A 14,284-nucleotide genomic window follows, 5' to 3' on the forward strand; every position below is an offset into this window, starting at 1 on the left:
AGGTAACTTGTATAGACATGATCGAATAAATGAGAGAGAGAAAGGGAAAGAGAGATGGTTATTTTTGTTGTGTTGTGAATGTGTTGGATTTTTAAAGAGAACATAGACCGTGTTTGCTTTTTGTCGCTGGACTCAAAATCCAAATCAAATATGGCCGATCATGTTCGATTGTATTACTTAACAAAACTAGAGAGAGAGAGAGAGAGAGAGAGAGAGAGAGAGAGAGAGAGAGAGAGAGAGAGAGAGAGAGAGAGAGAGAGAGAGAGAGTTGGGATTGCTATTTCCTTGAAAGAATACGATTCCAGTCGAATCAATCAGAAGCTTGGTGCACAACTTGCGATTGGCATCAAACTCTGAGGTTCATCTTGTAATTTTCCCAAATAATATTAAAACAAAAGAGTGTAAATAGACAAACGAGGAGTGCAAAAATCCATTCCCACAAGTGAAACAAAAAATCCTTAAAAAAATACTTTTCTCATTCAGTCCTCCTCTGTGTTCCTAAACAGCTTGCCCGAACCCCCCGTCAGAAGTACGACAAATCGTCAGTTCTGGAGAGTGCGAGGGAAGAGAAGAGGAACACAAGAGACATCATCGCCATTTTCTCCGATCCTGCACGACACAGAAGGAAAATCGTCGCCGCCGCCGCCGAACCTCAGAAGGTTCGATCAGATCCGCCACCATTTCTCTCTCTAGGTTTCGTTTTCTAGGTCTACGTACAAATACGCCGCCGTAACATGCGTTTACGCGGCTTCATTCCGGATCGGATCTAGTTCCGGACGAAGAAAACCAAAGAGGGTTTCTTTTTTCGCATTTTCGATTCGATTCGCCTGAATTAGTGGGGGAAAAAACCCTAGGGTTATGTGCACGGCTAGGGTTTTCTTTTTGATGTCTTTGGCGTAGTGTGGGGGAGAGATCTTGAGCTAGGGGTTTCGTAAAGGCCTCGTCTTTGCCCCTCTAATCGTTCATTTTGTTTCCCAATTTGCATGAAGATTTGGTGTTTTCGTTTTTCTACTGTAAAAAAGAAGAAGAGGTTTTGAGCTAGGGTTTCCGCGAAGGCATCATCTTTGGGCGTCCAATCGTTCATTTTGTTCCCCTATTTGCATGAAGATTTGGTGTTTTCCGTGTTTCGACTGTAAAGAAGAAGCAGAGGAAGATATTAGGTTTTCGTAAAGGCCTCGTCTTTGGGCCTCTATTTGTCATTTTGTTCTCCAATTTGCATGAAGATGTGTTGTTTTCCATGTTTCGACTGTAAAGAAGAAGTGGAAGATATTAGGTTTATGTAAAGGCCTCGTCTTTGGGCCTCTAATTGTCATTTTGTTCCCCTATTTGCATGAAGATTTGGTGTTTTTCGTGTTTCGATTGTAAAGAAGAAGAAGAGGAGGAAATTAGGAGTGGGAGAAGAATGAGGGAGGAAGAGGCCAAGTCTGATGATGATAGGGAAGAAGAGGAGGAGCCTGAGGGCTCTCTGCTAGGTTTTAATGATAATGGGAACCCTAGAGAGAGAGACGAGGGGGGTGAGCCTGGTTTCACTATTGAGAATTTTTTGAGTATCGATGACCAGTTTGGTTTGAGTAGAGGTGGCCAGGGTGGCGGGAATGCGATGGACGTTAATCTGAGTTTGGGTTTGGGTGAGGAGCCGTCGTCTTCGTCGGCGGCATTGGACCACAGCAATGATGAATGTGATGGTGATTCGCGCAATAAACGCCCTAAAGTCGAGTCCTTTGCTCGGTGAGACCTCTCTCTATCTCTCTACACTGATTTACATGCCTTTGAGTACTCATTACTTTGAAATACAATCACATAATAGTGATGGGGATTTTACATTTCTTATTCATGGATATCATGTTTTAGGACAATTTTAACCAAGTTTCAAAAACAGTTTTTGAATGTGAAAGTCCTTCAATGTTTGGACATGAATTATAGAGGTTCAAAGTAGTTTTCATATGTGAAAGTCCTTTCAAGGTTTGAACATGAATTATAGAGGTTCAGAGTAGTTTTCGTATGTGAAAGTCCTTTCAAGGTTTGAACATGAATTGTAGGGGTTCAAAAGAATTTTCGAATGTGAAATTAATTTCAAGGTTTGAACATGTATTCTATAATCTGGCCTTATTTGCATGGAATCACGTAGGCTGTTTTTAGCAAGATTATAGTGGCGGCTCCAGATATTTTTGTGAGATAGTCATTAAATCCTCCATTAAGAACGATGTAAAAGAAACCAGCCTTGCCAATTTCAATTTCTTACAAACGAAAAAATAATTCGAACTGATATTCTCTTATAAGTGATATAAGAACTAAAGATTATTACATTAAGTCAATGAGTTTTGGTATTCTAAAATCATTGCGCAAATAAAACAACTATTAGTAGTATTAAATAGACGGAGGAAGCATTCAAACTGACTCTTGAATATAGAAGGGATACAAGATTAATACTCCTATGAACTTTATTTTTTGGGCTGGGTGTGCAATCTCTGTGAACTGGGTGTTAACACCACAATGAGCTGCAATTAACTACACATCTGCGATCTATACATTCCAAGGAAAATACACTACGGTGCATTCATGCGCACAACCATCAATATCATACAAGTGCTGCCGCCAGACCATACATGTTACTAGTAATTGGCAAGTTGCGGTCTACAAGACAATATGAAACCTTTTAGAAATTGCCCTTTCCCTTTTTTGTAAGTTGGTATTTGTTATATCCCGTGGAACCATTGCTAAAGGATTTTATATACAATATGTTATTAGAGCCAAAGTGGATGCAAGTCTTTCAATATGCATTTTATGGAAAAGATATTACAATACAAGTATGAGTTCAAATTCTTTTGGACATACAATGTTTTTTTTTTACCTTTGTGCTGACGCATCTGTTAAGCCATGGTTTGAACAATTGGTTTTACAATTACGTAACAGTATCAGTGGATGCCGAGATCTGAAACAATCACTACGGATACGTAACGAAGGTGACATGCCATTACCTACAGGAAATAGGAATAATAAAACATTCTCAGTTATTTACTTGACCGACATGGTTATTTTCTTATGAATTTTCAAGGATCCATGTGATATAGGTTTTAGTACTTGCCTACCTATTATGTACTATACCTACCCCCTTGTGCTGGTTTCGTGTCGTCTTGGGTAAGGAAGAAAATATTTAACAAATAGTTTGGTGGTGAGTTACCTTTTGCTGAAGGTTGTTGGAGATTTACCTCAGAGTATGACATGGGTTGCTTACCATAAATGCACCAGAGCAGTTGGGAAATATTCAAGTACCTAAACAGTTGAGCTATATCAGAGTAATTATCTTTATTTGCTTGCTTATTGGCTTAAGGCATTTTCTCTACCTGTTCTTATGTGATCATCTTGCGTCCTTGAACTGTGACCATCTTTTGTTTAACCTATTCTCCCCCGTCTTTCGACGGATGCTTAATGTTATGCCTTTAACTGCTCAGTGAAAGTCCAAGAGTGTAGTTTTACTGTTTTAGCATCTTAAAAATTTATTCTCTACCTCTAAATTATAGCATTCTCAACTTATGGTGAATAATGTTCCGTGCATTCCACATACTGGTGTGCCTTGGGAGTGACTTGTGACTTGTTTAGTGATAATGGCGAGTATTGTTTCAGGGACTGGGAGCGGCGCTTTGCACCTGCAACTTCTTCAGATGCAAACATTTATAAATACGAAACCACAGATTACAGTACTAAGGAATGTGGTTTGAGGAGTGAGACTCTTTACCTCTCTCCCCTTTTTAACTGTGGGGTTGATCAGAATCCCTATAATTCTATCATTGAGAGAGATGGAGGAGATGGGTGCGAGATTTCAGAAACTGAAGATCTGGAAGTTCAGATGGATCTTACTGATGACTTATTGCATATGGTATTTGCTGTCTCAATGTTTTAGGATTGTATTATGTGATTATGTGCTTCTTGTTCCTAGTTTGGCTGACCTCGGCTCGTATTATCTTATTGGATGAAAGGTATTCTCTTTCTTGAAGAGCAATGATCTTTGTCGGACATCAATGGTCTGCAGACAGTGGCGGGCAGCTAGTGTTCACGAAGATTTTTGGAGATTTTTGGACTTTGAGGATCGGAACATATCTGTGGAGCAATGTGAGTATTATCTTCATGTATATTTTATCATTGACTACTCATTTACCAGTAAATATTTTTCTTGAAGCAAGTTTGAAACCTTATTTGTCTTCGGAAACCCAGTGTTAGTTGTTCTTATATGTTGTCCTCCAAGCTTTGCCTATTAGCTAATTTCCCCTTGTTCTTCTGTCCTTTATAGTTACTTGTGCGTTTGCCACACCATTTTGGTGGGGAATAACAGCACCTAATCTTAGGAAAGAAACATATCCTTTGTTATGTCAAACATTCAAAAAACAATTAGTTTCCTGACAGATCATATTAGCTTTCTTGTTTCTATTTAGTTTTTTATGTTGTCGTTATGTAAATTGTATTTATTGCTACTTGTGAGAATGGCTACTGTTAATGTGCATCTGCAGTTGAGGATATGTGTCATCGTTACCCAAACGCCATCTCAGTCAATATTTATGGCACTCCTGCTCTTCCTGTGCTTGTTATGAAAGCTGTTTGTGCTTTAAGGTATACATATGGTCTTTTTTCTTTTCAAAACGTCAAAAGATTTGGTGTTGCTACTGCTGACATTTCTGAAAATTGTCAGGAATCTTGGGGATATTACTTTGGGAAAAGGACAGCTAGGGGAAAACTTTTTCCAAGCACTAACAGATTGCCAACTGTTAAAGAGTCTAGTTATCATTGATGCTACTCTTGGCAATGGTATTCAAGAAATACCTATCTACCATGATAGGTTGAGACAACTTCAAATAGTGAAATGCCGAGTGCTACGGGTTACTGTCAGGTGATGAACCAGCAGTTAACTGGAGGAAGTGGGGTATTTAGTGATTTTTTTTTCAGTCTATGACTCTTAGTTTCGTATTTTGCAGGTGCCCCCAACTTGAAACCTTGTCCTTGAAGCGCAGTAGTATGGCTCATGCTGTGCTAAACTGCCCCCTTTTGCGCGATCTTGATATAGCTTCTTGCCACAAGTTTTCAGATGCGGCGATTCGTTCAGCGGCAACATCATGCCCACTTTTAGAGTCTTTAGATATGTCAAATTGTTCATGTGTCACCGATGAAACACTACGTGAAATAGCTCTCACTTGTGCTAATCTCCATGTTCTTGATGCTTCATACTGCCCAAACATTGCTCTTGAGGTCGGTGTTCTACTTTTCAATTCCTATTCTAGTGATTTTGGATATGGCTCCTTAAGTGACCTAATTTCCTGCTTTGTTTTGGAAGTCTGTAAGACTGCCCATGTTGACAGTCCTTAAGCTTCACAGTTGTGAGGGCATAACTTCAGCTTCGATGACAGCAGTATCTCATAGTTATATGTTGGAGGTATGAAGCCTCTTCTCTCAGAAGTTGGTATTGCCTACATGTTATTCAGAGTGTAAATTAGACTGAACTTGTGAAAATCAAAAATTTCTTCCTATGCAGGTTTTGGAGCTTGACAATTGCAGTTCACTGCAATCAGTGTCTTTGGATCTTCCACGCCTGCAAAATATAAGACTGGTCCATTGTCGCAAGTACATTATGCTAATTCCACTTTGTTTTCATGCATTGGAGATTTTTTTTTGCTTGACTTTATGTACATGTTATAGGGAAACTAATGTTATTGTAACGTCTGCAGGTCTTCTGATTTGAATTTGCAAAGTATCAAGCTATCATCTATAACAGTTTCAAATTGCCCTTTACTGCAACGAATTAACATCACATCCAATTCTCTGCTGGTATGTTTTCATTTAGTATTTTTTTGTTGTCTTTTCCTCACCGGTCGTTGTTCAAAGAGGTTTACATCCTTGGTATGGTTTGTGGGTTTTGTGTACTTGCAGAAATTAGTGCTTCAAAAGCAAGAAAAATTGAGTACTTTGACATTGCAGTGCCAGTGTTTGCAAGAAGTGGACCTTGCAGGTTGTGAATCTCTGACAAATTCAATTTGTGATGTCTTTTGTGATGGCGGTGCATGCCCTATGCTTAAATCATTAGTTCTTGATCACTGCGAGGTTTGTAAACTCTATGTTAATGCATTTTACTGTTTCGTTAATGTAGTTCTTTATATGTTCAGCCGAGTATGTTGGTTGCTTGACAAGATTTGCTTGGGTTGATTTTTTGTCGCTACTGTTTTGGATAGTTCATTTCTACATCTCCTTGTTACTATATCCCTATCCATATCTTCATTTTCACGAATATTAACAAGTCTTCGAAAACTAGTTTGAAAACGCTTTGAGAGGTTTGAATTTAATTGTACTTGGTAATCATTTCTTGGAAGATTTAGTAGTCTCTTAAATAATTGTCGTACTGTTTCCATCTTCTACCAGATGCTTTTTTTTTTGGGTGTGATCTTTGTTATGTTGGTACGCTCAATAGCTGGTACTTGATACCTATATGGCATGTGTTTTTCTTAGTTGTTTTTTGCTTCATTTTTTGGAGAATGTTGGGATAACTGAATGTGGCTTCCTTTGTTCAGAGCTTGACAGCTGTGGGGTTCCGTAGTACTTCTCTAGTCAGTCTTTCCCTTGCCGGTTGTCGCGCTGTTACGTCCCTTGAACTTATATGTCCTTATCTGGAGAATGTTTCGTTGGATGGCTGTGATCACCTTGAAAGAGCATCATTTTGCCCTGTGAGTGGAAGGAATCTTTTCGTTTTCATTTTACCACTTTTTCTGTATCTTATAATCTTGAGCACTGGGAATGTGTATCATTCTTTCTTTTAGTATTGAGCACCAATTTCAAGATGGGGTACACAGACCATGTACCATTTCTGCACATCTTATGCTATGTGAAGAAACAAGAACATGTACCTTCTACAAATCTACCAGTCTTACGCCTATTGTTTATGATACAATTGTTAAGTTACCAATTGTTCCAAAAGCTTAAGCTGTTAGAAAATGGGCCCAACAGTGTATGTCAAGCTATTTGCCGTTCAAAAGAAAATGTATATCAAGCTATTCAACACCCTCCCTCATGTGCAACCCTGTCACGTGGAGATGCAAACATCCAATCAAACTCTGAAAAAATGCAAGGGGGAGAAACATAATGCAAACGGGGGACAAATGCAAATAGAGAAACTTGAACCTAAGACCTCTTGCAACTGGAGCTCTGATACTATGCTAAGTTACCAATTGTCCCCCAAAGCTTAAGCTGTTACGTAATGGGCTGAACAATGTATATCAAGCTATTCGACAACAATGTTTGACATACACATGGCATTTCCTATTTCATTTGGTTGTTTATTGACAGTTTTTTGGATCAGACAAATTAATCTTACTTTTGACAAGAGCCGAAAATTTTGTTTTGTTTCCATCCTAATGCGGCCGAAATGTTTCCATTTCGTAGGAGGACACTGTCATTAGTGGCATATTGAAATTCCAATGTTTCAACTGACACATACCAAAACACAACGAAACATGTTGAAAATGTACCTAAACAATAAACATACTGAACTGTTGAGTTGTTTCGACACCTAGTAGAAACATCATTTTCATTTTTCACAAACCCAAAAATTCTTTTGGCATTTCCATTATGTTTTGGCAACTACGTTTTCAACTTGTTTCTCAAGCATTTTTTCCCCTTATCCTCAAAAGAAGTTCCGGAACATTGAGAAGTGCGTATTTGCTGAACTTCTTTCCCAGGTATAACATGTCAGCAGTTAGAAGAACTCAAATTCTAAGATGGAAAAAGAGAACTAAGTGCATCACATACACTCAGCATTTTGATTCTTTCATTTGATACATGCAGATTATGCTTTGAATAACCAGAAGAAGTTGAAAGTTCCTTGTATTTTTGTTGTAGGTTGGTCTTCAGTCACTCAATTTGGGAATATGTCCCAAGCTTAGTGTACTCCATATTGAAGCACCACAAATGTTGTTGCTCGAGTTGAAAGGATGTGGTGTATTGTCGGAGGCATCTATTAATTGCCCTCTCTTAACTTCTTTGGATGCTTCCTTTTGCAGGTCATCTTATTAAATAGCATTCCCCTCCTTTTCCTGCCTTCTCCTCCTTTGCCTTTCCCCTTTCACTCTCTTCCTCTTCTCCCCCCTCTTTCTCCCCTCAATGCTCAAGTTGACACTGTTTTCTATTTCACGTATGCAGCCAATTGAAGGATGAATGCTTATCCGCAACAGCAACTTCATGTCAGCTTATTGGTTCACTAATCTTAATGTCGTGCCCATCTGTTGGTCCTGATGGACTCTCTTCTTTGCACCGGCTTCCACATTTAACTTCACTCGATCTATCGTACACCTTTTTGACAAATTTGCAGCCTGTTTTCGAGTCCTGTTTGCAGTTAAAGGTACTTTCATCATGCTAGTATTAAAAGTTGCTCAGTATAAATGTGATAGTTGTTACAGGCTTTTTTACCCCTTAGTTCCATGTGGGCATGTGCATGCATATATGTGTTAATTGGTACATGTTATGAGGTTTCTTAGTTGTCATATTGCAAAGTACTCTTCTGCTGGTCCACTATTAGGATTTATCATCTGTTAATAATTTTTTTTCCTTTTTATGTATCAGCGAGTTAGGCCAAGGAGGGAATTTCTTAGAGTAGGATAACCCGCGCTGTTGGGTAATTACGTGGGTGCCCCACCATTAGTACTAGCTGATAGAGGTGATGGATTAGGGTACGGCTGTCAACCAGCAGGTTTCAGCATGATTTAGCAATTATGCTCTCAAAATCTTTAGTTTTGAGCAAATCGAAGGGGATTGGCACTTTAAAATGAATGCTTGGATTAGTGGACCAATGATTCCTTCTACTGGCATCATAGAACAGGTTTGGGGGAAATCAGGTTTCTCAGTACAAGAGGTACTTTGCGTCAGATTAGAGATTTAGTATTATTGATTTTCGCACTCACCTTCATGTAAAATTACATCGTTGTCATTTTATTTGATCACTTGTCACACATCAAAGGACAATGGTGTAAATTTATGTTCCATTCAGTTTGGTTTGATGTCAAAGCTCAGTTTCGTCACAAGGTGTTGCTCTTTCCATCCTCATTAGAATGAGGTATACTTCAGGAAGTACGAACTGCAGTGGGAATTAGGAAACCCTTTACTAGTTGGAAAGATATGCTTCTATAGAATTGTTTTGTGATGAATAGCAGTTCTCTTTCAGTAATCATCCTTCCCCCAATGGCAAGCCCCTGATCATGTAAATCCGATCGAGCAAGTCCATCAATCTCCACTTCTCAATCTTGAACATTCCCTCAACTTTGATCTTTATGATTTGCAGATAAAAAAAGAAGAAAATAAAAGAAAACATTCCCTCTCAACTTACCGTCTAAAAATTATCCTTGTCTTCATTCTCATTAACTTACCATCCAGAAAATATCATTACCATTATTATTGCTGCGGTCAAGGCTAGGAGGAAAATAGGAGTGTAGGACTCTCTTAAATGTCTAAACCACTTGTGCCGCATAAATTTTGTCACCTTGGAAGCAAAGTTCTGAATACTGTACCGGACGTGGTACCGTTTTTTGCTACCTGTACGGTATGTACCGGTATTGGTGGAATACCGTACCATTTCGGATTCGTCGCCTGTATTACAAAAATTATATGCCTAATTTATTAACTTAAGCTGCATTTGTATAACCCAACACATTTAATGTTGAATATTTAAAAATTAGATTTGACAACTTAAGTTAAAAAAAAATAGGCTAAAAAAAACACAAAAAAAAAACTAGTAGGATAAAAGAGTCTGCTCTATGATACACACTAACTTATCTCCATAAGGTTTATCCCCATTCCAATACGACCATTCCATTTCTTCTCTGCGTTTTTTTAATCAAGAAACTACTCCACTTCGAATGCTCATATTCCCAAACGGTGTGCTTAGTGCTCTAACCACTGGTTTTGTACTGATAAAAGAAAAACCCACTGGTTTTGTAACTTTTCGCAATCCAACTTTACTCTTTGGACTGGTAAGGGAGCAGGTGAACCCACCTCTCTCTCTCTCTCTCTCTCTCTCTCTCTCTCATACTTACACCACTCCATTTTCCTTGGGAAGATCTAATTTCATCCCTTCTCTTCTCCAGTGGGTTGTATTTTGTATTGTCTATAGGGATTCCAATGGGAAGATCTATGTAAGCAATTACTTCCAGCTTTAGTTGAGCTGCTAGGATACGACAGAGAAGACCACGAGGAGCCTCATTTCGTTCCGATCTCTTTTTCTCTTTTTTCCTTGTATTTCCCTTTTCTCCACTGCCCAGTACGAAATGGTCCTGTTTTGCAAAATACCGGCCGAAATTGCTGGCAACACCATCTCGCCCGGTATTGTCCAGAATTTACGGTACCGACCGGTAAGGCCTAGTATTGAGCCGGGACAGTATTGTAGGGTTGTTGTACTGTTTTCTCACCAAACCAGTACGTACCGGCCGGTAGGGAACGGTATTCACAACCATGGTTGGAAGGCTTTATGAAGCGCTCTTAATAAGCGTAAGCAGACCACCCTTGAATAGGTAGTATCTCTTGTATCCTACTGACCTGCTTTGGAACTGCTCCAGAACCCCACTTCACACAACCTCACTTAAAGGAAGATTCCCATGATTGGCCAAGATACATGACTGGAAAAGGGTGTATGTTCCCCAAGGATGGAATCTAACTGACCGAAATTCAGAATGTTTCCTGCATGATCATTTTTACGACGGCCAAGTTTTGTTTTTTGAACCCCTAAATAGCCACAAATATACAGAGACAAACTGTACGTAACCGCATATCTTCGATCTGCTAAGTATACCATTTGTATAATTACACTTTCGACTGCATGTTAAGTGTTGGAATAAGGCAGTGTGGAAATAGGATTTTTTGTTCTCGCACCATTTCCTGCCTTCCAAACGCAGTATAATCCCAACTGAAGAATTTTCTTCTCTCTTCTCTGCTTTCATTTTTCCTGAAATGTTTTGATTCTTCATTTCTTCTTGTCTTCTGCTAGGTTTTGAAATTGCAAGCATGCAAATATCTCGCTGACTCATCATTGGAGCCACTTTACAAAGAAGGTGCTCTCCCAGCCCTTTGTGAATTGGAATTGTCATATGGAACCCTTTGCCAGTCTGCCATCGAGGAGCTTCTGGCCTACTGCACTCGTCTGACTCATGTGAGCTTGAATGGATATGCGAATATGCACGACCTGAACTGGGGCTGTAGTAGCAATCAACTTTCTGAGCTGCCTAGCAGTGATGGTTCAGTTGACTTCTATTCCCAAGATCAGGTCATCCCTTTTCCAGTTGAGCAGCCCAACCGTTTGCTGCAAAACCTCAATTGTGTTTGCTGTCCCAACATTAAGAAAGTTGTTATTCCCCAAGTAGCTCGGTGCTTCCATTTGTCATCACTAAATCTTTCCCTGTCTGCCAACTTAAGAGAAGTTGACATCGCCTGTGTCAATTTATGCTTCCTTAATCTGAGGTATGATTTTCTGTTATTTTGATTTGTTCTTTTGATTCATAGTACTGCTCAATCCTCACATTTCTTTTCTCTTGTTATATTATTCAGCAATTGTAACTCATTGGAGATTTTAAAACTCAAGTGTCCGAGATTGTCTAGCCTATTTCTCCAGGTATACATTTTGTTTTTGTTTTTTTGGCCTGTATTTAAGCTCTTAATGTGTTTTCCTGGGTGTGGGTTTATTTACCTGTTCTGCGTGCGATGTTGTGCGTGAGTGCATGTGTACAAGTAAGCTGAGTTTGAGGAGGAAGGGGGGGGGGGGGGGGGGGGGGGTGTTGACTTAGATCTTTTAAGCTTGCTTTAAACATTTCAAAGTTTCTCAGCTTTAGTAAGAGATCTATTGGGTGTGAAGTCAGTTTCTGAAAGTTTGAGCCATACGAATAATTTTTGTCTTGTTGCTCTTCTGGGGGGATGGGGAGAGAGAGGGGAAAGACACCCGTGTAAGTTATAGACTTATAGTAGTAGATCTTGCCTTGGAATTCCATCTATTTTAGCGTAACTTCTGGCCCTAATTTTCTGATTGGTAATACAAGCTGATGAGTCAATATTACCATTCCTTTCACTACTTGATAGCAAAACATATGGAATTCATCCTTTTTAAATGTGTTTGCTGACTACGTTTTACTTCAACATTTGGTTTGGCGTTAGTCATGCAACATTGATGAAGAAACACTTGAAGCTGCTATATCTCAATGTAACATGCTGGAGACCCTCGATGTTCGTTACTGTCCAAAGGTGAGAAAAATTGAAACTCAACCATCTTTAATACTTTTTTTCTAAGAAGCAAGGATATGGCCCCGACACGACACGGAAATGCGGATATGCAGCTTCTCTAAAAAGTAGGACACAAACATGATACGTTGCCTTGTATATATTCATATACGGAACTTTGAATCTATCGCCATAAGTTTATGTCGTACATTGAATAATAGATGAGGTACAATAAGTTATGAAGAATCTTTGAGTGAGCTTTAAATACGTCCCACATGGACACAAGACTAAAGTAATTGTTAAAAAAGAAGGGCATGGACCTGAATCCTCTTCCTAATAGTTCTATAAAGGAGCCTTTTCATTTCTCTGGAAAATTTTAGTGAGGTTTAAATATGTCCAAATTGTATTAGATAATGATGTAAAATTTCCAATTTTTTGTAGTACATGTTAGCTAGTTTTTAAAAATTGTCAATTACATGCAAATTTTTCAGTCATAGACACCTTAGTGTCCGACACACTGCAAATGAGCAGAAAGAGAAATGGACACATAGTGGAGGAAAGATTTTTATTCTTTTTTGTGGACAAAAAAAAACAGTATCTGATGCGTGTCTGTGAGTGTCCGAGGGACATGTATTGTGCCTAGTCTGTCCGTGCTTCTTAGCTCTTTTTTGAACCTACAGAATAACTCCCCTTCTTCTCGTGATGAATATGTTGTGCCTAGTCGGAAAAAATCTCAAGTTTTCTGATTCTCTCATTTGGTAGATATGCACAGTAAGCATGGGGAGGTTACGGGCCGCATGCCCCAGCTTGAAGCGCATCTTTAGCAGCCTCTCACCCCATGATGGACAGTGACGTTGGAGTGCTTATTTATTTGTTTTCCGTCCACGGTAAGAGACAACTGCCGTGTGCTCTTTATGTAATGTAAATGTGTAGTCTCCCTATTGTTTGGTGTTCTTGTTGACGTACCCTGTACTTCTATGATATTGTGACCTAATGTTAGTGGGTACAATAAGTTTTCTCGACTTTCTTTGTAAATTAGATTGTTTTTTGTTTCGCATTGGCTCAAGATTCTAGAGTTAAAGAGGAATTGGTTCTCATGAGGTTGTATGTATCAGACCGGAAAGTTTATACTTTCTAACATCTTCTCCCCTCCTATGTGCTAAAGAAAACGTAATTGACATTTAGCAGAAATGTTGGTGAAGTGTTTCTGTCCTTTGAAGCATGCTTTTAGCATCACAAAAGGGTAATAATAGGTTCTGTGAGTTACTCCATCTGTACCATTTTGTTTGTTCTGTACGAGGAGCTCAACTTTTTAAAGGACATGCATTGATGCGTGTTTAATTATAGAACATATGATAGAGATTTTCAAGTGTACCCCATACTCTCTACCTTTTAACTACTTTTGATCCTCTTGTGAAGAAGTTTGTGAAATTTTATGCACTTTTTACTGTACTTTTTGAAGAGCTTGAACAACATGGGACATTCTAAAATAAAATTCTGAGTAAACGAGAACTGGGACGAAGGGAGTATATTTCTTTGAATTATAAGTTCAAGGTACATTTTTGTATTTCGTTGGTATGGATTTGTCATTGAAATAAGAAGTGTTAGAAGAAGGATGAACGCAGAATTTGTTGGAGGAAATGTAAAATTGTGCATGGTTTTCAATAAATTTTCTTTATCTTTTTCTCTTCGCTCATTATATTTTAAAATCTTCTTCAAAATCCAAACTGAACAGGGTTTGTGTGATCACTGAATTATCCGCGCCTTCACTGAATTATCCTGCCTTTGGCACTCCTAACAAAAAATTGAATGCAGTCACAAAATAAATCATTACTCAAGTTTAGTACTATATGATGATAATGGTAAGAAAATGCCGAATACAAGAGCCGAAGCCTTTTTGTCTTCTCAAGTTTCACTCGAAGAGAGATTTTTTTGTTTGAAATATTTTAGTTTTTGATTTGATAAAAGAAATTTACTTTTTAGGCTCAAGTAACAAAGTTAAAATAAACCAAAATGTAATTTAATTTATTTTTTGTTTATTGTGTGTATCCGTGAA

General features: G+C 38.6%; 1 protein-coding gene across 2 annotated transcripts; it reads left to right on the forward strand.

The window, feature by feature from the left end:
* Nucleotides 1–457: 457 nt before the first annotated feature.
* LOC131318568 (F-box/LRR-repeat protein 15) lies at nucleotides 458–13,429 on the forward strand. 2 transcript variants are annotated; one of them, XM_058348436.1, is made up of 18 exons: nucleotides 458–1,172; nucleotides 1,286–1,728; nucleotides 3,625–3,877; nucleotides 3,978–4,110; nucleotides 4,506–4,605; nucleotides 4,685–4,882; nucleotides 4,968–5,238; nucleotides 5,324–5,422; nucleotides 5,522–5,610; nucleotides 5,715–5,814; nucleotides 5,917–6,087; nucleotides 6,552–6,704; nucleotides 7,876–8,036; nucleotides 8,176–8,374; nucleotides 11,009–11,478; nucleotides 11,566–11,629; nucleotides 12,166–12,252; nucleotides 12,991–13,429. In XM_058348436.1, exons 2-18 carry the CDS (start codon nucleotides 1,331–1,333, stop codon nucleotides 13,078–13,080), a joined length of 3,036 nt encoding a protein of 1,011 aa, XP_058204419.1. In that variant the 5' UTR covers nucleotides 458–1,172; nucleotides 1,286–1,330; the 3' UTR covers nucleotides 13,081–13,429. The 2 variants fall into 2 exon arrangements, with proteins under 2 accessions (XP_058204419.1, XP_058204418.1); XM_058348435.1 differs by having other exon boundaries at nucleotides 459–1,728.
* The last annotated feature ends 855 nt before the right edge of the window (nucleotides 13,430–14,284 follow it).

Source organism: Rhododendron vialii, chromosome 3a (assembly GCF_030253575.1).
Source record: "Rhododendron vialii isolate Sample 1 chromosome 3a, ASM3025357v1".
In the NCBI taxonomy this organism is placed as follows: Eukaryota; Viridiplantae; Streptophyta; class Magnoliopsida; order Ericales; family Ericaceae; genus Rhododendron; species Rhododendron vialii.

Coding starts and splice junctions, on each gene's coding strand:
- LOC131318568 (XM_058348436.1), top strand. CDS start 1,331: ATGAAGATTTGGTGTTTTTCGTGTTTCGATTGTAAAGAAGAAGAAGAG. Junction 5,239..5,323: donor GCCCAAACATTGCTCTTGAG/GTCGGTGTTCTA, acceptor TTGTTTTGGAAG/TCTGTAAGACTGCCCATGTT. Junction 5,611..5,714: donor AGACTGGTCCATTGTCGCAA/GTACATTATGCT, acceptor TAACGTCTGCAG/GTCTTCTGATTTGAATTTGC.